At 35.4% G+C, this 26,520-nt stretch overlaps 2 protein-coding genes and 1 long non-coding RNA gene across 3 annotated transcripts in view; 1 reads left to right on the forward strand and 2 right to left on the reverse strand.

The window, feature by feature from the left end:
* Positions 1-1,208: 1,208 nt before the first annotated feature.
* On the reverse strand, positions 1,209-2,377 carry LOC142229375 (small ribosomal subunit protein uS11A). The gene is made up of 3 exons (XM_075299926.1): positions 2,257-2,377; positions 1,640-1,889; positions 1,209-1,568 (listed from the first exon to the last, which is right to left on the reverse strand). Exons 2-3 carry the CDS (start codon positions 1,874-1,876, stop codon positions 1,350-1,352), a joined length of 456 nt encoding a protein of 151 aa, XP_075156041.1. The 5' UTR covers positions 1,877-1,889; positions 2,257-2,377; the 3' UTR covers positions 1,209-1,349.
* A 3,103-nt stretch (positions 2,378-5,480) lies between these two features.
* LOC142230327 (uncharacterized) lies at positions 5,481-6,017 on the reverse strand. The gene is made up of 2 exons (XR_012720655.1): positions 5,752-6,017; positions 5,481-5,694 (listed from the first exon to the last, which is right to left on the reverse strand). It is a non-coding gene; the product is annotated as an uncharacterized LOC142230327 (long non-coding RNA).
* A 1,753-nt stretch (positions 6,018-7,770) lies between these two features.
* Dora (zinc finger SWIM domain-containing dorado) overlaps positions 7,771-26,520 on the forward strand; it is a 60,519-nt gene continuing 41,769 nt past the window's right edge. The window contains exons 1-2 of the mRNA XM_075302706.1: positions 7,771-8,148; positions 9,471-10,888. Coding sequence (XP_075158821.1) covers positions 10,513-10,888 — 376 coding nt within the window. The 5' untranslated portion in view covers positions 7,771-8,148; positions 9,471-10,512. The remainder of the gene's footprint in view (positions 8,149-9,470; positions 10,889-26,520) is intronic.

Consider the following 26,520-nt stretch of genomic DNA (forward strand, 5'->3'; position numbering starts at 1 on the left):
AACAAAGTACCAGTACAATGTACATGTACCGCAATTACAATTGGAAGTTAAACAGTATTCGTGTTTTGTTTTTAATGTTTTAGAAGCTGAAACTTTGAGTGTGCAAATAGTTACTGAATGCCGTTCGCGTACTTTCCAGTAATTTTAAACAAAGAGAGTAAAATACACTCTTACTCTCATGCTAGTTTTTACTGGAAAATTACTCGAACATACCTATTGTTGAACAGAGTTTAGCAAAAAAATGGTAGACAAAAATTTTTAAATTTGTTAACATACAGAAGAGTAAAACAAGTAATATGGAATCTAAAAGAAACACCTCAACATAACCGTTTTTGTCTTTTTTATGTGGATTGCACAATTTTAAATAATCAAATCAAGAAATAAATTGAATATAAACTTTTCCATTGTTAACATTGTTTCATTGCAAAATGTAAACAAACTTAGTGTTACATATTTTTGCGGAATGAATTATTAAAAATTTCAACAATTCCGGACAATCTGTCAAAGTGTCTGTTATTGATTCAGTGAAAATTAACATTTGATATTTTTCCACATTTTCTATGTTAGACAATGCTCAGATATAAACCACACTACGATAATGGGTCCTTATTTCAAATTTCGGGAAAGTAAAAATTGCAATAAAAAAGAACTTAGATGCCCCAGAAGTAATGGTCGATTACTCTATATGAGGATTAAATTGAAAAATTTACCTTTACTACCCATATCCTGTTGTATTATAGACCTGTCTTGTATGGTAGTTCGACCGATAGACATCTCTAGATTAGGTTAGGTGGCAGCCCGATGTATCAGGCTCACTGAGTGCTGCCCGATAGCAGAGTCCGAACGTCGTTCCACATTGCAGTGAAACCACTTAGAGAAGCTCTGAAACCCTCAGAAATGTCACCAGCATTACTGAGGTGGGATAATCCACCGCTGAAAAACTTGTTGGTGTTCGGTCGAAGCAGAAATCGAACCCGCGACCTTGTGTATGCAAGGCGGACATGTTTTCCATCTCTAGATTAACTTTAATAGTTTATATGGAGTAGGGTGTACAGAAAAGCTGCGGTAACGACTCATAAAAGACAATATTTTCTTATATGGCGCTCACAGGCGATACGCTAAATCGACTTATGGATTTTGTTTCGATTTTAATGATATCTTTCCACCTTTTATATGGAGCCAAACACACAAGAACAAGAATTCACTACTTCCAGATTTTGTATTGGTTTTTTTTTATTCACGATCACTTATTAAAAAAATTAATAGTCTCATTTGTCCACCAAACAACGTAAGTGCAACAAAATGCATTCCATCCGTCCAAAAATAGCACAATGGACTTGAATTCTTGTTTACAAACGGCGACCGCGACGACCACCCTTTCTGCGTGTAGAGTCGGAAGGAATGGGGGTAACATCTTCAATACGGCCAATCTTCATGGAAGAACGGGCTAAAGCACGAAGAGCAGATTGGGCACCAGGTCCTGGGGTCTTGGTTTTGTTGCCACCGGTGGCACGCAATTTGATGTGCAATGCGGTGATACCCAAAGTTTTGCATTTTTCAGCAACATCCTAAGAAAATAAAATGCAAAAATATTTAAAATTTCGCAAGAATATTTAATACGTCATAGACAAGGACTTACTTGAGCAGCCAACATAGCAGCGTAGGGGGAAGCTTCATCACGATCGGCCTTTACCTTCATACCGCCAGTAACACGGGCAATGGTTTCACGGCCAGACAAATCGGTGACATGAACGAAGGTATCGTTGAAACTGGCATAGATATGGGCAACACCGAAAACAAATTCGCCATCACGCACTTGAGGGCCCAATGAAACTTGGACTTCTTCTTTTTGAGCTTTAGCCTTTCTGGGAGCCATTGTGTTTTAGCAACTGCAGTTGGGAGGGAAACAAAAACCAAAAACAAATTAAACATTGTTACAAATATTAAATTTTAGCACTGAATATCGAGTATTCTAACACAAAATTTGTGAATTCATTCTCTGTATGGCCGCAAACATTAAGTTATTCTCTTTCCAGTTTTGTAAAAAAAACACACACACACATTATCCCTTTGGGTTTAGTTAGAACTCTATTCAATCGTTGTTTTCATATTCATTGACATCGACCACTTTCTGTGGAGAAACCGCCATTTCTTCAATTGCATAAAATTTCATTTGTCATTGTTTATAGTATTACACAGCACTTTCATAAGAAAATTCACAAATTTTATATTAAAAATATCGAAATATTTTCGGACCTTAATTAAAAACAATCCAATTGCGTGAACCGGATATTGAAAAAGAAAGTATAGCAGTTTTTGATTGTCAAAAATGTCAAAACTGCTAGAATGGCTGTTTGCTATCTGTCAAATGTACAAGAATACAATATTTAGGGCGTAATTACACATGATTGAATTTAGTATCGCTATCCACCAAGAGAGGTCACTGTAAAAACTAATTTGTTATATTCCCTGCCAACATTTTTTGAATTTGACGATAAAAAATCTTACAGCCTGCTTGTGTATGTCGATCGAGCTCTATCGATCCACTAAAAATGGAAACAAAGAGCTAAATGTATATAATGTGAAACACCAAGCGCTATCATAAATTAACATTTTATTTTTCCTAGGGCAATTGATCTGCTACTCCTTTGATCCTTTGTACAGTTTCGGAACAAAAATATGATCCGTGTTTGCGTTATAAACCCACACAAATAGTTTTAATAAAAAAATATTTCTTAATTCACATTGCAAATGGCTCCATGCTATAATGCGCTTTACAGACTATCACTTATTCCGGACGGAATATCGGTGTTTGTAAAGAATCTTACAGTGTGTCAGATCGAAACGACTTATCGGCGATGATAAATAATCGGTGAATGTGTTATCGATCTCATAAAAATGCAGCAGTATCGATTGTGCTTCCCCAGCAAAAAATTCTTCAACAGTAAGAGTTTAGTTGCGCTTTTTTGTATACAATAAAGTAGGCAATGCGACCATATTGCATGAATCGGTGGCAATAACGTAAACGAGTAATCAAACTAGTTTATGATCATTCGTTTACGTTATTGCAACCGATTCATGCAGTATAGATGCATGAGAGGTAGTGCTGTTTTCCTTCACGCCAAGAATGCTATACTCAAGATTTTATATCACTTCTAAGCAATATTTCTATTAAAATGGGCAATTATATCAGCGCTATGTAGAAGCTGCTCTAAATCGGGACATCGCCCACAAAAATCAGCGCTGATTCGGTTGTTTTGTAAGCAGTTGGTAGTGCCTCTCTCCATTACAATCCTGCTGAAATAGTGCTCCATTTTTTGCTGGGTTACTGCTGAAGTATTTTTTGCTGGAGCCTAACCCAGCACGAAATACTTCAGCAGTACGAGTTTAGTTGCGCTTTTTGGTATACAATAAAATAGGCATTGCACCCACTCTGCATGAATCGATGGCAATAACGTAAACGAGTAATCAACGTAGTCTATGATCATTCGTTTATATTATTGCAACCGAATCATGTAGTATAGATGCATGAAAGGTAGTGCTGTTTTCCTTCACGCCAACAATGCTATACTCAACATTACCCTGCCAACATTTTTTGAATTTGGGGGCGCTTCTGAGAATCCCCAGTACGTCGAAAACAATCATATACGATATCAAAAACTCGTCGGAAAAGCGCCGTCACTATTGAGAAGTTGTACCACGCCAAGTTACTACAAAAAGGTTTCGCATGAGTGCAATTATTAGGTGCCTTTATAGATCAATTTAGAACGACGCCAATAAGAGACCCTCCAAACAATCAGAAAAAGCACATTTTAAGATAGTGGTAAAAGAATCATTGTGGTCGGGTAAAACACGTTTGTTTAGATATTTATTAATTTGATTAATCATTTACGAATTCTTAAAAATATAACATTTATACCACTATCACATCACATTTAACATAATTTTTTGCATTAATGATGATGTAGAGTTACAAGTAGCGAGTTACATGTTACAGCGTCTATCAGCCAGTGTTTTTATTCGATGGAGGCAGCGTGTCTGTAAAATATTTGAAAAACAATCACTTTATTCCATTTGGAAAATCAAAAATTGTTCACCAATATACCTTTCACAATTTTAAGCGTAAAATCTATGTTTTCAGAACTTTATTTTCGTTTTTATTTAAATAAAATATAACAAGCTGGTTGCGCTTGGCGTTTCACAAAAAATAAAATGGCTTTTGTAAAAGTAGTGATGGCAAAATACATGTATGAAGTACATTTTGTACTTTATGATATGCTGCCCCCCATCACAGTAGGATGGTTGTAGTGACATTTACGAGTCTGTGGTAGCGATGAAGATGAAATGGAACTTTGAAATGCTGGCAGGGTTGGTGAACAATTTGGTGATTTTCCAAATGGAATAAAGTGATTGTTTTTCAAATATTTTACAGACACGCTGCCTCCATGGAATAAAAACACTGGTTGATAGACGCAGCAACATGTAACTCGCTACTTGTAACTCAACATCATCATTAATGCCAAAAATTATGTTAAATATAATGTGATAGTGGTATAAATGTTATATTTTTAAGAATTTGTAAATGTTTAATCAAATTAATAAATATCTAAACAAACGTGTTTTACTCGACCACAATGATTCTTTTACAACTATCTTAAAATGCACTTTTTCTGATTGTTTGGAGGGTCCCTTATTGGCGTCGTTCTAAATTGATCTATAAAGGCACCTAATAATTGCACTCATGCGAAACATTTTTGTAGTAACTTGGCGTGGTACAACTTCTCAATAGTGACGGCGCTTTTCCGACGAGTTTTTGATGTCTTATATGATTGTTTTCGACGTAGTGGGGATTCTCAAAAGAGTCCCCAAATTCAAAAAATGTTGGCAGGGATATATATCACTTCTGAGCAATATTTCCGTCCGGAATAACTGATAATCTGTAAAGCGCATTACAGACTATCAATTATTCCGGATGGAATGTCGGTGTTTGTAAAGAATCTTACTGTGTGTCGGATCGATGCGACTTGTCGGCGATGATAAATAATCGGTGAATGTGTTATCGATCCCATAAACATGCAGCAGTATCGATTATGCCTTCCCAGCAAAAAAATCTTCAACAGTAAGAGTTTAGTTGCGCTTTTTTTTGTATACAATAAAGTAGGCAATGCGACCACATTGCATGAATCGGTGGCAATACCGTAAACGAGTAATCAAACTAGTTTATGCCCTGCCAACATTTTTTGAATTTGGGGACTCTTTTGAGAATCCCCACTACGTCGAAAACAATCATATACGACATCAAAAACTCGTCGGAAAAGCGCCGTCACTATTGAGAAGTTGTACCACGCCAAGTTACTACAAAAATGTTTCGCATGAGTGCAATTATTAGGTGCCTTTATAGATCAATTTAGAACGACGCCAATAAGGGACCCTCCAAACAATCAGAAAAAGTGCATTTTAAGATAGTTGTAAAAGAATCATTGTGGTCGAGTAAAACACGTTTGTTTAGATATTTATTAATTTGATTAAACAATTACAAATTCTTAAAAATATAACATTTATACCACTATCACATTACATTTAACATAATTTTTGGCATTAATGATGATGTTGAGTTACAAGTAGCGAGTTACATGTTGCTGCGTCTATCAACCAGTGTTTTTATTCCATGGAGGCAGCGTGTCTGTAAAATATCTGAAAAACAATCACTTTATTCCATTTGGAAAATCACCAAATTGTTCACCAATATACCTTTCACAATTTTAAGCGTATAATCTATGTTTTCAGAACTTTATTTTCGTTTTTATTTAATTAAAATATAACAAGCTGGTTGCGCTTGGCGTTTCACAAAAAAACAAATGGCTTTTTTAACAGTAGGGATGGCAAATTACTTGCATGTACTTTTTGATGTACCTTTTCATGATGGTTGAAGTGACATTTACGAGTCTGTGGTAACGATGAGGTTGAAATGGAACTTTGAAATGCTGGCAGGGTGATCATTCGTTTACGTTATTGCAACCGATTCATGCAGTATAGATGCATGAAAGGTAGTGCTGTTTTCCTTCACGCCAAGAATGCTATACTCAAGATTTTATATCACTTCTAAGCAATATTTCTATTAAAATGGGCAATTATATCAGCGCTATGTAGAAGCTGCTCTAAATCGGGACATCGCCCACAAAAATCAGCGCTGATTCGGTTGTTTTGTAAGCAGTTGGTAGTGCCTCTCTCCCTTACAATCCTGCTGAAATAGTGCTCCATTTTTTGCTGGGTTACTGCTGAAGTATTTTTTGCTGGGGCCTAACCCAGCACAAAATACTTCAGCAGTACGAGTTTATTTGCGCTTTTTGGTATACAATAAAATAGGCATTGCACCCACTCTGCATGAATCGATGGCAATAACGTAAACGAGTAATCAAACTAGTCTATGATCATTCGTTTATGTTATTGCAACCGATTCATGTAGTATAGATGCATGAAAGGTAGTGCTATTTTCCTTCACGCCAACAATGCTATACTCAACATTATATGTCACTTCTGAGCAATATTTCCGTCCGGAATAACTGTAATGCGCTTTACAGACTATCAGTTATTCCGGATGGAATGTCGGTGTTTGTAAAGAATCTTACTGTGTGTCGGATCGATACGACTTGTCGGCGATGAATAAATAATCGGTAAATGTGTTATCGATCCGATCAACATGCAGCAGTATCGATTATGCCTTCGGACTTAACTTATAATGTCCTCAATATATGGGATATGTTCGACACGAGCACTGTCGTCCGGAATAACTGATAATCTGTAAAGCGCATTACAGTGTGTCGGATCGATACGACTTGTCGGCGATGACTAAATAATCGTTAAATGTGTTATCGATCCCATAAACATGCAGCAGTATCTATTATGCCTTCGGACTTAACTTATAATGTGCACAATATATGGGATATGTTCGACACGAGCACTGTACTCTGTAAAGCGCATTACACACCATAAGTTTTTCCGGACGGAATGTCTGTGTTTGAGAAGAATCTAACAATGTGGCCAATCGATACGAATTGTCGGCGATGACTAAATATTCGACAAATGTGTTATCGATCCCTGAAACATGCAGCAGTGTCGATTATGCCTTCAGAGTTAACTTATAATGTGGCCAATATATGGGATATGTTCGACACGAGCGCTGTCGTCCGGAAAAACTTATAGTCTGTAAGATGCATTAGAGAAACCGAAATCAACTGATTTTCGAAGAGAAGAATTCGGATATCAGAAATAGGCTGTTATTCATTTCAAGTTGTTTAAAAATACAAAAGCCACTGATCACTAGTGCACTTTACAGACTATCAGTTATTCCGGACGGAATGTCGGTGTTTGTAAAGAATCTTACAGTGTGTCGGATCGATACGACTTGTCGGCGATGACTAAATAATCGGTAAATGTGTTATCGTTACCATAAACATGCAGCAATATCAATTATGCCTTCGGACTTAACTTATATTATGCACAATATATGGAATATGTTCGACACGAGCACTTTCGTCCGGAATAGCTGATAGTCTGTAAAGCGCATAATGCGCCGCCCGCATAATTAGTTTATCTGTACGAAATGTCTGTGTGAACGTCCATCAGCTGTTTCCACTGTTTTACCTGTCAAGTTCTATCATGCAAACATATCAATAATCGATAACAATGAAAATGTCAACTTTTTTCGATAACAACTACGATAACTGCCAATATACAAACAAAATTTTTTCGCTGATTGTGAGTGGAATTTTATAAAGCTCCCACAACACGCGACAGAAAATTTTAATTTTTCTGTAGTCCTTTCAAATAACTTATTCAAATTCATGGAAAATGCATAAAAAGACATTAGTATTTTTAGTGGAAAGTGAAATAAACACTTCAAAATGTGAATAATAGCAATAAAATGGAAATTCTTCTAACATCTCTTCTAAGGTCGTTGAAATATATATGCTTTTTCAACCAAAAGGTCGTGCAATACAGCCATGAAATTTAAGAATATTAAAGTGGAAACAGCATTGATAATTGAAAAAACAATGCAAATTTTAAAATAATTGAATAATGAAAGTTTTTCTCAATGATGTGAAAAGTGAATTAGTAGTGCATATTAACAAAAAGAACAAAGCTGAGGTTAGCCAAATTATTACAGCGACAGAACAAAGAGTTCAAGATTTTTTCTCATTTTAATTTTCTCCTCAAATTTAATACTTTGGTTTTCTCGTCACTACGATAATTAAAAATAAAGAAAAGTGAAAATATTTTCTTTCCTTTTATATGCTTCTTTTTATTCCTCTTTTGTTTATTTTCGTAAAATTTGTACCAAAATGAATATGGTGAATGAACGAACTTGGACTTAATGTAATATGAATTTGCCCTCACATTTTGTATTTTGAACACAATAAAAATGTATCTTCTGAAATTTTTCGTAATTTATCTGCAGAAATTCAATAATCTGTGGTAATTTATCTGTCGAAAAAGCAATCTGTCAAAACTTATCTACACACGGTGAAGAGGAACATACAAATCAGAGATGCCAACGTCTCGTCAATTTGGCGATTTTAGGTAGAAAATGTAATTTTTGAACATATAACAATTTTCTTTAATAATTGGCACCAAATTCGTGCTCCATAGGTGTAAATCAAATGTTTTCACGGTTACTTTTCTTACTCAGTTATTTACAGAAAAAAACCCATTTAAATAGTTTTGGGCACAATTAATTTAAAAGGTAACCGAAGTCATTAGATGACTTTCAAGAGCACCGCAAAATGTCATATGTACTAAACCTTATTACTGAATACATAAGTCGTATTTTATATAATCGCAAAAGCCAAAAGAGAGAAAAACATTGGCGCTAATATACTAATATTCTATTCATTGTATATTGAAATAGTATATTCTGATATGGTATGAACTCACAAATTTGATATTTAAGAATACTAGTACCTCTTATTCGTTCCCTCTTCGAGACCAATTAATAGATGTATACTTATTGAACATTTACCCTCGGTCTCTCTGTGTCTGATCACGGACTTTCATTCGACTAACGTCCAGCTGATATTTGATTATAAATTCAGTAGAGAAACAAGCGACAGTTGTACAGTTTTTTTTCATTTGAATACTATTTTGAAAGCATATTGGTATTTAGAACAATAATTAATACCAATAAAAAGTACTATGTTTTTCAAGAAGAAAGTCAATTACGGTTGACTTTTTATTTTAAAACCATAAAACCCTATTTCATACTTATTTTATTCAGCCTCATATTTTTTGCCCATAAATAAGGCATTGCAAAAGAATTCCATACTATGCCGCAAATACTCAAACATCCTTTGGCATAAATAATAACCCAATTCATGGTACAAACAATTAAATGAAATGAGAATTTTAATAAAATGATACTATTTGTTGCTTGTAGATCAATTAATGCTGATTTTGTATTAATTTTAATTTAGATTTTTCTGGCTTTATTTTGTTTGAATTTTATTTTTGAAAATTGACGATTTTCGACCCCAAACAGTTGGCAACCCTATTAACAATCCATAAAAGGGGCGAGAGAGCATAGATACATAAAGAGCGAAAGTGAATTGAAGTAAATAGTGACTAACAAACGGTGAGGACCTTGTTGTGACGGCGAATGTATCCAATATATTTCCTTGTGGAAGACACTCAATATTTGCAGACAAAGGAAACGACGATAAAAGTATCTTAAATCGGAAAGAAATCTATCGTGTAGAGTGAAGAGTTGTTTACAAAGTCCCTCTCTCAAAAAGATCTCTGTGGTGTATATTTACTTAATTCCTTTGACCTTTTTACTGTCAATTTGCTACAAATTTGCTGCTTGTTCTTGTTTTTCACCATCAATCCTCTCTACTCCTTAACAAAAACCATACTTCGTCCTTCGAGTGAACGAATACTACCACCACCAGAATTATCATCAACAAAGGCGACCCACACAAACATCTGTGGGGGGTAATAAAGTAAAGTGAAACAAAAGTCGTTCTTGCATCGTCGTCGTCGTATTGAACAGGACGTAGTAACTGCAGGAGAAGAAAACGAAGCAGGACCAATACAACGAAGACGTCGACAAAGGGCGACAAAAAGAATTAGTGGATGGAAGAGGAAAAAGACACATTCCTTTTGTTTGTTTCCACTGTTATATATCATCAAAACAGCGCCAGTATTTTACATTTCTACGGTTCGAAACGGAACTGAGCTGCTTCAGCTATTCGTATGGCACACATGAAAATGGAATAAAGGCAACGTCGTCGTATTGCACGACAGATATCCACAAACAAGCATAGAAATATCCAAAAAAAAAAAGTGTCGCGTTGACGGGAGTGGAGTGTAAATGAGAACAATAGTAGAACATAAAAGAATAGATAAGTGAGAAAAAATAGTGTAAAAAGTCCAAACTTTTTAATGAAAATAAAATTTTAAAAGCTCTTGTAAATACATATTAAGTATAACACACACACACACATACCGATACACAATATGGTTAATCGTAATAATAATAACAACAATCAGGCTGCCAATAATAATGCTGGCCCAGCAGATCATGTACAGAGTCGCCGTAATGCGGCCAATGCCCCTGAGGGGAATGCACAGGGCGCTCCTGGTGGTGCTGGTGGTGGTGGTGGCGGTGCCGCTGCAGTTGATTGGGTCCAAGAAGATTTAGAACGCTATAGTTTTGAAGACTCTGATCGTTTCGAGGAAGACTCCTTATGCAGTTGGAGTTCGGAACCCGAATCTTTATATAATAATTGGCGTGGATGGAAGAAACCATCCAGTTTTGGCATTGGAAATACTTCAGCAACAACAGCTGGTGGAATCGATGCATTACCCGATGGACCTGGCGTTAGAGGATCAGGTAAGCTAGTTAAATAGATATACTATCCGCACTGTTTGACATTTTCTTGGAACTTGCAAAATAAAAATGCTCTCTTTACTTTGTACAATGTTCCTCAATGTAGATTTTGAAATCGACATTTATGAATATGTTAACCGGCTATCTGCTTCTAAAGAAATGCGTTTTATGCTGCACTTCAAACGCATCTGTGTTTGTTAATCAATTATCGAAGCCAAATTGAAGAAGTCTTCCTCAAATTGATTGTTTCTCGTCTGACTGAATGGTTGATAGGATCGAAAATGAACGATTTTTTAGCTGGAGCGTCCTTTTAATCTATTGCGATGGACTATACCAATGCTGCCCCATATGTCATATAATTATACGCTCAATACTGGCGAGTAACAAACCATCTCCGGTAATCAATAGAGTTTCTTGGTTCCCACGCCAAATGTTGCCTTAGGTTAGGTTAGGTTAGATTAGGTCGCAGCCCGATGTATCAGGCTCAATTAGAATATTCAGTCCATTGTGATACCACATTGGTGAACTTCTCTCTTATCACTGAGTGCTGCCCGATTCCATGTTAAGCTCAATGACAAGCGACCTCCTTTTTATAGCTGAGTCCGAACGGCGTTCCACAATGCAGTGAAACCACTTAGAGAAGTTTTGAGACCCTCAGAAATGTCACCAGCATAATCCACCGTTGAAAAAAATTTTTTGGTGTTCGGTCGAAGCAGGAATCGAACCCTCGACTTTGAGTATGCAAGGCGGGCATGCTAACCATTGCACCACGGTGTCTTGTGCAGACCCATTTTTCATACGACTACGAATCTTGGCGTCATTTGTTGTCGGAATTCTGGCGTCATCTTATACTTTAATTTCTGCAAGCACACTAATTGAAAACTCTAGCACGGAGACCGCGGTTGTAGATTCATTTTAAATAAATAAATGAATATAGCGAAAAGTTGCGGATATATCACCCTGGATGCCACTTTGGCTTCTTATCTCTAAATTTGACAGTGTCCCTGTTTATTCGTAATGTCCAAGACTCAAGGCATGTAATGATATAGTCTGGGAATTTGGGAACATCTGTTAATAGGTATGATAATGGTTAACTATTGCAGAGTACAAACGTTTCGGAACCTATCAGCCATGGCTCAAGCTCGTGAAGGAATTGGCGCTGTTCCTCAAACACAGTATCATAGTGTTGTGGAAAATAAAACGACGAATGCCTCTTTGGATCGTTCCCTCTACAAAAGTGATTCAAGAGAGAAAGTTGCCCAGAATTTATCGATTTCGGAATATAGGTTCAGGTGTTCTAATTATGTACATGTTCCTCAATCGACCACCTGGTATAAAGCAAGTGGCTGCTATGTTAATGACTCTTCGGATATTCTTCCCAGCAGTATGAACATGTGAGTATGTGCCAGATTACTAAAGCTTCGTTTGGTAAATTCCTGTCATTCCTGAATTCACATTCTTCCTCTTTGTTTATATACATCCGGAATTCAGATATGATAAAATTGGAAGTTTAGAAGTAGACACCGATAAATGTATTAAAATATATTTTTAATAGAACTCCATTTGCAATACCCGCCGATCTACATCAAAATGAGAAAAGTTCTTGCAATTCTAGACACACCGATAAGAAGGAATATCGGCTAAATTGGTGAACTTTCTAAATTTCAGGCTTAGATGGGGTTATATATCAAAAAAGGTTCGGTACAGCACATATTCAAGCCTGACTTGTCCGCTGAAATAAAACTGATTTCAGTTATTGAAGGTTAAAGTGTAGGTAAGGTTAGGTTTGGTATAGTGGCAGCCCGATGGTTCAGGTTCACTATTCAGGCCATTGTGATACCACAGTGCTGCCCGATTCAATGAGGTCCACTTAACGGCATTCCCCATTGTGCAGAAACATTCACAAATGTCACCAGCATTATGAAGACGGAATAACCCACCGCTGAAAAAAGTGTTTGTTGTTTAGTCGAAACTGGGATACCGTGTAAAAATTGGGGGATCTAATTAGATATGATCAGATCTCAAAATTGGCCACTTTAGATCTAAGCAGATTTACCTATATATGATAAGAAAGAATTAGATACAATAATATATAATTCCACATATTACAAGATCTAACATCAGATCCAACTATATACAAGGATAGATAGATGTTATTTAGATCTATAGATCATACCATTTTTCGGATTTACTCATATCTAATTGTATCAAATTAGATCTCTCAATTTTTACTCGGGATCGAACCCTTGACCCTTGGTATGCAAGACAGGCATACTATCCATTGTACGACGGTCGCTACCAAGGTGTAACTAAAAGAGAATATTAGGAGCTCTGGGATGCCATGAAAATGTGACCATCAGAATTCCCATTTTTTTATCCGGTTGGACTATGAATTGTTTTTTAAACTGTTCGCCTATTTGTTGTTCGCATATCCGAGGTTGCAGTTTTATTGGAAATCTACGACTTCGATTCCAGCAAAACCAAAAAACACCGACTCCAATACCCTGGGTGTTTTTTGTCCAGAAAAGGAAAATAAATACCTTTCACTCGAATTGCTAAGATTCCCGTATGTAGCATCTTACACAGAAAAATGAATTATAGGTTCCAAAGAAGGAAGAGGAGAACACTTCTCTGGATGTAGGAATGTGCAATTGGATCGATTTTAACTTACAATTTGATAGTCTAATGACCACCTCGAGAGCAGGGCTATAGGGAAAAAACGAAAGTTTAGACCTATAGAGATATAGAAAAAATGAGATATTCGCGGAGTGGGTTGAGAGAATTCAATGGAAAAAATAAAGAGGTTAAAGCAGTAGCTTCTTCGAATTTTGGAGATGAATGCAAACTTGGGTTATATGTGAAAAAGCGAACGAAAGAAAGACAAATCCAATACTGCTAAGGCAGTACGAAGTAAATCAACCATCACTCTTCCATTTGAAACAAATAGGACTACAACAACAATCTAAATATATTTATTTTTTTTATTTTCTCATGATGAATAATCCACAGGGTGATATTAGGAATTCATTGAAAGAATTGTCTCATTGAAATTTTAATTTTATTCGTTTATTCGGTAAATTGCCCAAAAATAGTAACAAAGCCATAATAAATTTTCACATATTCCAGCATATTTAATTACGTACATATTTGTGTAAATTGTGTATATCCATTATAGACTTTTATGCTCGTGAATATAAGTTTTCTTGACGGGCTATGCCAAACTCCATTTACTTCTTTAGCAAGTTTTCAATGTACATGATTGCATCGTAAATTATGCATTAAATCTCAAATCAATGTCAATTTACAAATTCATCTTTCGGATCAGTCAGTCATGCAGGCAGATTTGCTGCATATCTTGTAGATGGCAGAGGGAATATTCTCGCACCAATAGCATTGGACCTGGAACTATAAGGGCTGTTGATTATGTGTGTAGTCAAGTAAATACTCTCGTATGCCATGTAAAGAAATAAACACACAAACGTCATGAAGGAAGAAACACCACAGATACCAGCCACCAATACAAGTGGTACCAGTAGAACAATGGGATTAGAGCCTCTGATATTATAAAGATTTTTTACTCTTTTAAACATTCAATAACCATTAAAAAGGAGGAGAAAAAATATTATAGTGATTAAAAATACTTTTTTGAATATTAACTCTTAGAAATTTTGCAGGCTTCTTAGTTTTATTTTCAAATCCTCAAATCTAATGGCGTTTTCTTGTAAAATATGTGCACCTTTTTCGCATTTTGTTCGAAATATGGCCTTTTCGTGTTCTTTAGTAAAAAAGGCAGCAGTTTGAAAAGGCTTCGAATTCTGTTTTGAAAATCTCTATGTCACACATAGAGACAAAATGCGGAAATATAGCGCAAAGAAATCGGAAACAATCGTAAATGATGGTGTTTATATTTTATTATTATTTTTTTTTTTTCAGTTTATTGTATTTTCGCTCTGTTTGTTCCTTTTATAGATAGAAAAGACGCATTATTTTGAAGGCAATTTTTTGTTTGGTTTATTTTAGAAATATAAATTGAATGAAAATGTTAAAAAAAAAACAACATAATTCAATTTATTTAATGATATTCTGTACAAGGCTAGGTCTTACAATTAAAGTATTGGATTTTCATCGTATACAGTTTTTGCGAAAATCTGCCAAGACTTTCATAAGGTCAACAATATGTACAGAACTAATAATAATCGAAACAAAAAATTTGCTGAATAAAATAAAAATCAACTTGTATCGACTTTGTATAGCATTATATGATAGTTACCTGTATACACAAAAGTATCCAACAATCCTGAAAACAATGCTCAATGTTAAGTTCTGATACGAAAAGATTACTCCAATACATGAAGTTCAATAATATATTCCTTATTCAGTGAAGTATAAGCACCCGCAAGCCTTTATAGATGACCAACAGTGTTACGACATGCAAAAGTGCCTCGACAATTTGTGCAAACGGATGCCAAAGTGTATAGATCTTTCGATTATTAATATTTAAACTTGTTCTCTAATTCCGAAATATATAGGCTCGTATAGTGTTGATAGTCGTAAAGCATAGTTCGACAGAAGTTAATACGACGTTGATTTTCTAGAAAATTGAGTGGTTTTTGGAATCAGTTGTGATTTTACTTTTCTCAGGCTCAAATTATCTTTCTTTCTTTGGTTTTCACGTATTCCCCCATATTCGAATGACATCAAGGTATAAGGCGTTCTCGACACTCGTTTCAATGATTTGTACCAATCAAAAACATTTGTTTAGCGATATAGAAATCTCACTGAAGGCCTTTTGAAACAATCTAACCATGCAATCTAATTTGCAGTCGCATGCGCTTATCCAGTTTTTGCTGGGATTAAACTTTCTTTCGATTTCAATAACACCAAACGGCATCAACTCGTCCCACTGTTATTAATTTATAGAACACTGTGTATCGTGCCAATATTGGCAACATTTTTTTTACATGTCTGCACACACACCAACTCTCGCTTTTTCTTCTTTTGTACAGGATTCTACTGCCATTGCTTTACTACTGTCAATTACCTAAAAATTATTGTTCCTTTTGTTTTTATTTTTCGTGATTTAAACATTTAAAGCTTACGATTGTAGCAGCAGGAGCCAAAGCGGCATTCATTGGACGTAAAAGAAATCATTAGGGCATGATTCTAAATATAAATTGGCAAATAAATATGGATGATGCCAAAATGAATGAATGTTGTGGAGCTCCATCCCGATTCGGAATTGTGGAATTAATCGTCAATTGTAATGATTGTTTGTTCATTTGATAGATGGGCTACTTAATCATGTTGTTAATATACACTCAAAAAATTCATTCCTTCGACAAAAAAAAAAAATAATAATAAACCGTAAACGTTTAACATTTTTGTTAAATATTATTTTCTTTGATTTTCTTCGACCTTTTTATGTTATAAATTTTTAATTAATTTATTATTTTTATTTATTTAAATGTTTCCATGGACATACATAAATGCAAAACGTAAATAAAAAATCAAGAAATTAATTTCAATAATTCTAATACAATAATTCTAATTATTAAATCAAAAAACTAAAAAAATGCTCAAAAACGTATTCGTCGCATCAGTTGTTGTTGTTGTAGTAACAGTTTTTGATGTAGTTTCATCCATTTTGTTCTATGCTTGTGTAGTTCATCTGGTAGCCAGATCAAGGAACTCTGCGACAAGGATGGGGTGTGTCCAGAGTGATCTGGTAGTGAGACGGGTAGGCTTAGCTGGGCAAGCAAAAAGGTGACGAGTGTCATGACCCTTGATCACAGATAGGACACACGTCAGCTACGCTGCTATCAATCACTGATAAGTATGAATTGAGGCGGCTGCACTTGCCTGATCTTAGTTGGGCCAAAACTACCCTTGTCTGCCGTGGGAGGTCTCTCTCCTCCGGTGCTATGGGCGGCGGTCGGACTCCGAGAACAGGATTAACCTTGTAGCTTCTCACCGCTTCAGCTACAGTATCCTCATGAATCCTGTTCAGACCTGTCTGGTATGCTGCCTGATGGTGATTCGGATGATAACTTCGATGGCAACCCAAGAGGTACTGCTTTGACAACATATAGTTGTGTCGACGCACTGGGATGATCTTGGTGTCCGCATAAAGGTGATCGAGGGGTGTACTGCGGAGACATCCTGTTGCGGTTCTAAGGGCAGGTCTGTATGTTATTCCACTGCGTATCGCTCGTTTGAGATGTCCACACTGGGGTGCATAGTTTACCACTGACCGGCCAATTGCCTTATATGTAGTTAACAAGGTTTCTTTGTCCGCACTCCAAGTGCTGCCGGCGAGCGACTTGAGGACCTTGTTTCTACCGCGGAGCTTATCACAAATTTCAGTGGCATGGGAGGACGACTTAAAAAGACTGTCGAATGTGACCCCGAGAATCTTGGGGTAATTTGTTGTCGGAATTGTTTCGCCATCGACTCTGACATTCAACTGCCTGCGTACTTCCGCCGTCCATGTAGTGAATAGTGTGGTTTCGTCACACCAGTAATCACATTGTGTGAGACAGTATTTTGATTCACTTAGCATTTGGTATGGTGCCCTTTGTTAGCGCGAATGGCTTCCAGTCGTCTTGGCATCGACTCTACCAAGTTTCTTGAGAGATGTTGCCCCATTCTTCCTGTTATACTTTTTTAAGGGTAGTCCAGATGTGCCTAACGTAGTGGATTACACTTTGGCGAGTCCACTTTTCGACAAAAAGTTTGAGATTAATTCCCAACAGTGAGGCGTGGTGTACACGGACCCCGGGGAATAAAAGATATATAGATTTCTACACTGATGGCTCCAAATTGGATGGCCAAGTGGGTTTCGGAGTATATTCTAAAGATCTGGAACTTCGAATAGCGAAAAGATTACCTGATCACTGTAGTGTTTTTCAGGCTGAAATATTAGCAATAAGAAAAGTGGTGAAATGGCCGAGAAGTAATGCTCCAAGCATATTGGCATTAATATATACTCAGACAGTCAACCTGCAATAAAATCCTTGGACTCTGTGTTCCTCAACTCGAAAACGGCCATCGACTGCCGCAAATCTCTCAATGAGATGGCTGAGCAGCACAATATTCACCTAATATGGGTGCTTGGCCATAGAAACATACCGGGGAACTGCGAAGCAGATGAGCTAGCAAAGCTAGGAACTACCTTACTTATTCCAGGGGAACTAGAATCTGTTGGTATGCCTCTGTCTACCTGTAAGCTCTTACGTCGTGAGAAGGCTGTCATGATGGCAAATGTTCGATGGGAGAATTGTAATGGTTGTAACGACACCAAGCAAATATGGCCCCATTTAAACTTAAACCGCACACTAGATATGCTAATGTTCGCGAGACGCCAGATATCACTCCTGATATCTGCTATAACGGGTCGCTGCCTGATAGGCGATTTTGCAAAAACTATTGGTGCGAAGTATAATGACTATTGTATGAGCTGTCATGATGCGGAGGGAAAGGAATCAATAAAACACCTCTTGAGTGATTGTCCTGCATTTTGTGTCAGGCGTACGCAAATTTTAGGGGCATATAGCTTCAAATTTTTGGGGCATATAGCTTCAGATTACTGGCGGACCTGGAAAACGTTAACTTAAGCAGTCTGCTAATGTTTTTGGAACAATCTGGTTGGTTCAACAGAAGAAAATAATCGAGAAGGTTCAACGGTTAAAACTAAAAACTAGAAGTGCCCATATGTAATAGGTACTTTTAGTTAATGTGGTATCACAATGGACTGAATAGTCTAAGTGAGCCTGAATCTTAATTCGGGCTGCCACTTTAACCTAACCTAACCTAAGGGTAGTCTTAGATGAAATTTGGTTTTGTCTGATCCACGATTCCAAATGAGACCTTAGTTTCCAATGGGCTTGGTACCTGGGCTTTGCGGTGGCGTTTTGAGGTTTTTGGTGTGTGTTTGTACCGACTCCTTCATTAAAGGTAGTAAAACACGCATATTTTTCCTTATATACTTTTTTATAGTATAAAAAAAGTTTCTTATAACCATTCATATGGAGATTAGAATATTTTTATTGGGCTATATTAAAAATAATGATTTTCGAAAGAAAATTAAAAAATCTTATTTATTGTATCGTAAAAAATAAATAAACAATATCAATTTATATTCTTCCAAAGGCCCTTATTTTCATTAATTATTTTTTTTTTTATTTAAACAATTATTTCGCTAATTTTTGAACAAGATTTACTCACATTTTCAAGAAACTCCGTTAGTGCTACGTTAGCTAACGAACATATAAACCGTACTATAGACATGTCTGTCATCTTGCCTCTAAATTCCATATGTCAGTTTGGAACTTAACTGCTAAAAACTTTTCAGTTTAAGTTAACCGGAGATAAAATATTTTCATTTTACTTTCTGTTAACTGGGAGTTAAAATCTAACGGAGCTACATGAAAATTGGGTTTTATTTTGAAAGAAATATTTATTTCTCTGTTTATATAAAATGATTTCGATGTTATTGATTGTCAATAGACAATAACCTTTTTACCTGTTATATTTTTACCAATATTGGTTCAAATAGCTGATTCACGTTTTATGTTTCACTGTCAAACATCTTTAGTTTGCTTTATAAGTTAACTATGAATAGTCTTACAACAACAAAGAACGCTTGCAAATGAACGATTTTTAAATCATAATGCGTTTTTCGATAAGAAAATTTAGATAAAATTCATTATCGAAAACTTGTGTTCAGCGACAAAGCTCATTTTTGGCTCAATGGGTGCAGAAATAAGCAGAATTGTCCTGAAGATCAGATAGAAGCATCCATAACAGATTTCGTAATAAGTATGACATTTGTCATTGTTTTACAACCAAAGAAACTTTTCATTAAAAGAACGAAATGTTTGTTCTTCATAGTTGTATGTAAAATTTCGTACTTATTACGATAAATGTTTGTACTTTTTATGAAACAGTACGAAACTGTTTTATGATACAGTTTCGTACTTTTTTTGAAACAGTTTCGTACTTTTTATGAAAAAATTTCGTACTTTCTTGAAAAATGGTCGAATTTAAAAAAAAGTCCAAAATGCATTGGGTTGTAGTAACAAGCTTGAAAAATGTCATCACTTTACATCTCAAGTTTTTGAATACTTTTTATTCATAGCATGCTGTCACAAAAATAAGAATTAGCATAGAAATTGAATAAAGGACTACACACAAGTACATTATCAAAGACAATTTTATGTCGCGAACGGAAATTTTACAACTTCAATGAAACTTCTTCGTAATTACAAAGAAAAATTTTGTACTTTTTATGAAGAAATTTTAACGCATAATTTTTCGTAAAATATTCATAAAATCGTAAAAACTTCTTCACAAAAATCATGAAATTTGACGAAAGTGTCGTTAAAAGAACGTACTTTTTACGAAGAAAAGTTAATGTAGAATATTTCGTAGACGTTTTGTAAAATGTTCTTCGTAAAATTTATGAACATGAATGAAAATTTCGTTAACGAAAAGAATTCTTTTTGTGTGGTGGCATCTCTGGACCGTACTTCTTCAAAGATGACGCAAATCGTAGAGCTACTTTGAATGGTGATCGCTACCGATTTTTTGCCCAAAATGCAAGAGCTTGACTTGTATGCCATGTGGTTTCAACGAGGCGATGCCATACGGCACCAGTAATAATGGAGTTATAGAGACTCGAGTTCGGGACCGGTCAATTGGCCACCTAGATCGCGCGATTTATACAGACAAGTCGTGGTCAACATTTTCATGAAATACTTTTCAAACATTAAATTATATGGACCATACTATGTATTCAAATAAAGATTTCATTTATTTTTCTGAATTTAATGTGTGTGTGTTTTAATTTTCCTATAGCTCTTGAAAAATCACCCTTTACAAAACAAATAGCAGTTTGCACAGTTATACATTATAATCTTAATGTAACCAAAAAAAGTTTTAGGAATATTAGAAAAAATGTTAACCATTGTAAGACGAGAAGGCTCAATAAAAAATATGTCTTATCGTAAGATAATATTGATTCTATGAATCCTACTAACCAAAAAAATTTGCCGATTTTAAAAGCCCAATTGAAATGTTTTTCTCAAGGGAAATTAAATTTAACAATGTGCTAACTTTATTTCTTTTATGCTATCATTTGCGACCCTAGCAGAGAAATATTTTTGTGGCGTATATATCCGATTCGATTAAAGTAGTTTTCTAGTCACATCCCAAGCCGGTTTACGCAGTTTACCCCCAAAATTTAAAACTACCACATTGTTTTACTTTTCCCTCTTTTACAGAGATAATGAGTTTTAAAATTGCTTTCGTGTTGTTTTTTTTTTTTTTGTATTGGTTGATATCGAATAAAACAAAACCACCAGAAGAAACAATAACAGAACTGCCAAAAAGACAAACGAAAAAATCGCACAAACTTTTGACCAAAATTGGCAATAACAAAACAAAAATTGCATTGCCACAAGTTATTTTCTGCGATTACACTATCTTACAAAATATTTGGGGCAATGTGTTGAAAAAAAAAATATGTTGACATTGCAAAATATTTATTTGATAAAATGTATTGTGTCATTTGACAGGTTTCCTTAGAAAAGCAAGGATTCATAGATTTTTACCTTTCCTTAGGCTTCTTTGAAATAATGCATTTTCAGGCAGCTGTCTAGCTTTAAATATAGGCTCCATAAAATCAAAAGTAGCATCCCAGCAAAAAAAATTTGGAAGTTCTTCTAAAGGCATAACATTAAAAGCACTTCCAAGATTGTCCTCCCCAAGGAGGTTGTTTATTTTTACTACAAAGGAAGTTCTTTTAATTTAATTTTTTATAACTCGCTTTTTTCATATTTAATGGGTAATTTTAACTTTTTTTGTTTCAAATAGATTAAAAACAGAGTAAGAATTAATAAAATGGGACAAATTATTCAAATTCTAACTTAAAGGCTACCTCTTTAAATCAATCAAATTTTTTCTTGCTTCGAAGTTATATGATTTTAGCGGCGGGACGCAAATTTCAAGGCATCATCATGTAAAGAAATTTATCCTTAATTTGTGTATATTAAATGTCCCAAAATTTCTGTCTGTTGCAATCACGCTACAGTCTTCAATAATGGCGTTATCGTCCTGAAATTTGGCAGAGATTCGTTTTTGTGTGCAAGCAGGTCAAGTTCGAGGATGGGCTTTATCGGTCGAGACTTTGATATAGTGCCCATGTAGACCGAAAACCGCAAATTTTAGCCGATTTGGCTGAAATTAGATATATAGGGATGTTCTAGGTCCGTAAATAGGTGTGCTGAATATGGTGTATTTCGGTCCTTGTTTTGGAATAGCCCCCATATGGGCCGATCGTGAAATTTTTATCCGATTTACCTGAAATTGAATATCTAGAAGGATGTTATAACAATAAATTTGGTTTACATGGGAAAGGCTTTAATATAACCCTCATATACATCAGTTTCCCTATTTAACTTCTTAACCCATTGCACGCCAAGACCATTTAAAATAAAAAAAATAAATTAATTTATATATTTACACTTAACTTCAGTTAAAAAATATAAAAAACAGAAACATAAAAAAAAAATAAAATGATACGTTGCCTAATTTCATTTATAAACAAAGTTCTGCGCTATTAAATGTTGTCAATTATCTGTACCCAAGCGAGTACAATGTCAGGGAATGGATTAAGGGGATAGAAATTGAACGAAACTAGAAGTAAAATTGTATGATTTTTCTTCTCCCGTCCATTCGAGTAATGCGGGTCAAAATTGATAGATTTCAAATCATATGAAAAACGTTATTTCATCGAATTTTCTTAGAGGAGATGTTTAAGATTCCTCTCAAGCTAAACAAGTTTGTTATAAATCTAGAATCTGATGTAGTCTCCATGTAGATACTTTTCTAAAATTAACCAACAATTTTCTTCCTGGTGGGTTCACTGTTTTTTCAGTGTATATACTTGTTTTTCGATTATTTTGAGATAGCATAAAAACCTATTTACATTAGTGATCGATAAATGGAAAGTCCAGTGATGTTTTTTTTTATAAAATCTTGATATCGATATTTTGTACATTTTATTTATTGAAGGGGGTAAATTTATACTTTAGGATATGGCTTGGACACCTCCCAAAGTATCTGTCTTGGAACAGTTTAGTAAGGACCAGTCCACATACACCACTCTTGTTCAACGTAACATTGCCTTAACGTTAACAGAGCTCTGTTAAGTGCTTAACAGAGGAAAAAATAAAGTTAACTTTAGAAAGAGTAAACGGTTAAAATACAAAAGTGAATTTTGTGAAAACTATAGAGGGAGCAGTATACACCCATATACCAAATTTTCGGACTCGATAAGTAGAATCTAAATCTGAAAAATGTTCATTGCCAGATTATGAGACATATTCACTTTAAGTGGCGATTGAGTTAAATTTTAAAGTTAACTTTATTTTCACGGACATTGGTTCCAATAAGATTTTAATATCTATATAAAGGGTGATAGGTCAAAATTTGGTCAATATAAACTTGACGTATTTCTTTCAATTTTGCATTTAAAAAACCTGAACACCACTCATTTTGAAGGTGTGTGTGTGTAGAATGTTGCTCCTATTTTGATTTTGGAATTCACTCTTCAGTTGTCAAAATGCCGTATCAAAATTTAGCTCACGCATCGCGAAAATCCGAGCTACTCGCAGGCAAAGCTGGCAAAATCGCTAAAAGTTGCCAAATCAACCGTTACAAATGTAATTAAAGTGTTTGTGGAACGTTTGTCGACAGCCAGGAAGTCTGGATCGGGGGGAAATCGAAAACCGGAAGCCGCTGAGACGACAAAGAGAGTTGCCGGTAGTTTCAAGCGAAACCCTAACCTCTCTCTCCGAGATGCCGCAAATAAGCTGGGTGTATCGTCTACAACCGTGCATCGAGCCAAAAAACGAGCCGGACTATCGACTTACAAGAAGGTAGTGACTCCAAATCGCGATAATAAACAAAATACGACGGCCAAAGCGCGATCCCGGAGGCTGTACACGACGATGCTGACGAAGTTTGACTGCGTGGTAATGGACGACGAAACCTACGTCAAAGCCGACTACAAGCAGCTTCCGGGACAGGAGTTTTATACGGCAAAAGGAAGGGGAAAGGTAGCAGATATTTTCAAGCACATAAAACTGTCAAAGTTCGCAAAGAAATATCTGGTTTGGCTAGCCATCTGTACCTGTGGCTTGAAAAGCAGCATTTTCATAGCTTCCGGGACTGTCAACCAAGAAATTTACGTGAAAGAGTGTTTGAATAAACGTCTGTTGCATTTCCTGAAGAAACACGGTTGTTCCGTACTGTTTTGGCCGGATTTGGCATCTTGCCATTACGGTAAAAAGGCCATGGAGTGGTACGCCGCCAACAACGTGCAGGTGGTTCCCAAGGACAAGAACCCTCCCAACACGCCAGAGCTCCGCCCAATACTGGGCTATTGTCAAGCGGAACCTAAAGAAGACCAAAAAAACTGCTAAGGACGAGCAGCAGTTCAAGGCTTTCTGGCTTTCTGCGGCGAAGAAGGTGGACAAGGTGGCTGTACAAAATCTGATGGCATGTGTCAAGCGTGAGGCACGGCAATTCGGATTTGGAAAAGCGAAAGCCTAACTGAATATTTTTCCTGAATTTTATACTAATTGAGCTTGAAAAAGAAATTCAATTTGATTTTTTAAATAAACGATTTCACCGATTTACACGCGTTTTACCTTGACCAAATTTTGACCGTATCACCCTTTAAACATTTTAAAATGAAGATAAACTAGAGCATTGGTACCAGTCGTGCGATACGAAAATAGATGCAAATTTTGGGAACTGATTAATCCGTCAATAAATATCTACAATCATAAAATTTGATACAAAAACTTTATTTGTAAACAAGTGTTACTGCCGGTTTATCCTTCTTACCGAAAAACCAATCTATATAGAGTCTTTGCGGTCTGTAGACGACAATGGGGTTGCTGGACAATGCCAGTTTTGTGTCATTTAGCTCTCTTACACATTGACCATAGTTATCTTTGTGGCTGGAAGCTCATAGTGACGGTTTTGCAATGCGTTTCATTTCCTATCAGTGGATATTCTGTTTCCTTTATATTTCACTCTTGTCAACTATTGAATTTTACTGCATCGATATGAGAACGAAATCGAAGATTTCCTTTAAACAATCAACATTTAAGATTGAGGATGTTATGAATATTATTAAAGGAAGTAGTATTGTATTTTACTCGATAACCGGATTTAAAAAAAATATGCTAAGTTTTCTTACAATTCTTCAAAATTTTAGGAAACTGTCGAACTCTTAGTCGGAACTTGAGCAAGGTATTATATTTATTAGCATTTCATTTTCATTTTTGAAATGGCTAATATGTGAAATGGTTTTATCCTTGAACCACTCAATTGCCATCTATTGTTGAACCAACTATGTATTGTAATGAGAAGCAAAAATACCACTTTTCGATTCAGAATTTGGAACGTTGACATTTTAACTTTTTTAAACTTTGGAAAAGTTTACTTGTGTCTATTCTATTTATAAACATGTCGATATTTCGATCGATCGATTTTGTAATAGATCTTGCGATTATTTTAAAGTCGACATTTGTGCAAATTTATAAGTCTATCCAAAAAACTTTTTTCGGGATGTTCAAGTGAAATTCACTTTGGATTAAGATATTTGGACTAAGCCAATTTTTTTATATCGAGCTCACGGAAAAAAATATTATTTCCTCCCAAACGAAATTGTAGACAAACAACCATCGTTTACCATTTAATTTTTGCTGTAAGCAAGTTTGTTTGGAAGAAAAGTATTCACTTTTTGTGAGACATGTTGACATGACACACTCAAGCCTATTTAATGAAACTATATAATGAAAACAAACCACCTTATTTGAAACGAAACGGAAATAATTTAATTTTATATATTTTCAAAAATGTTTACAGATATCCTTTTAAATTCCATATCATTTATTTATTTAGCAGCACTTGTTCTTTAATGCAAACAATGTAGAAGAACATATACGAATTCATACATTTTTCAAATTTTACCTTTCGTCCAGATGGAGAATCGTACCGCTGACCATACAGTTTGTAAGCAAACACACCATCCACTGGGTCATATAGCTCTAATTGTCATCAACACGCAATAATCGCTAAAGCCATCAACGCATACAGTCAACTAGTTCTATTTATAGAACGTATTGTTGGCCACACGAAAACCTATTTAAAGAAACTCTTTAAAGAAAATAAACCACCTTAGTTGATCCCTTTCGTACAAACGACATACCAAATATAACCTTTGGAAACGGTAATAATGTTATTTTATACATTTTCAAAAAATTTCGAAAGGATGTTCGTTATGGCATATTCCTACATTAAATGTTTACTTCGAAATCTCAAATTCTGGGATGGTTAGGTTATGTTAGGTTGAAAAGAGGAGTCGGATTTCTCCGTCTCATGTGATATGACATACACCTAAGCCAGAAATCGGCTTGTTGTGCGGTCTAGTTTATAATTATAACCCATGCCTATTTTAAACATTTTGTGCTTTGGACGAATTCCTTAATTTGTTTCCATTTGACATAGATAATGTTAAAGTGTTTCTTCGTCCTCTCCACATGCCCTTCATGAACTATCAT

The sequence above is a fragment of the Haematobia irritans genome, chromosome 3 (assembly GCF_050003625.1).
Source record: "Haematobia irritans isolate KBUSLIRL chromosome 3, ASM5000362v1, whole genome shotgun sequence".
NCBI classification, from domain to species: domain Eukaryota; kingdom Metazoa; phylum Arthropoda; class Insecta; order Diptera; family Muscidae; genus Haematobia; species Haematobia irritans.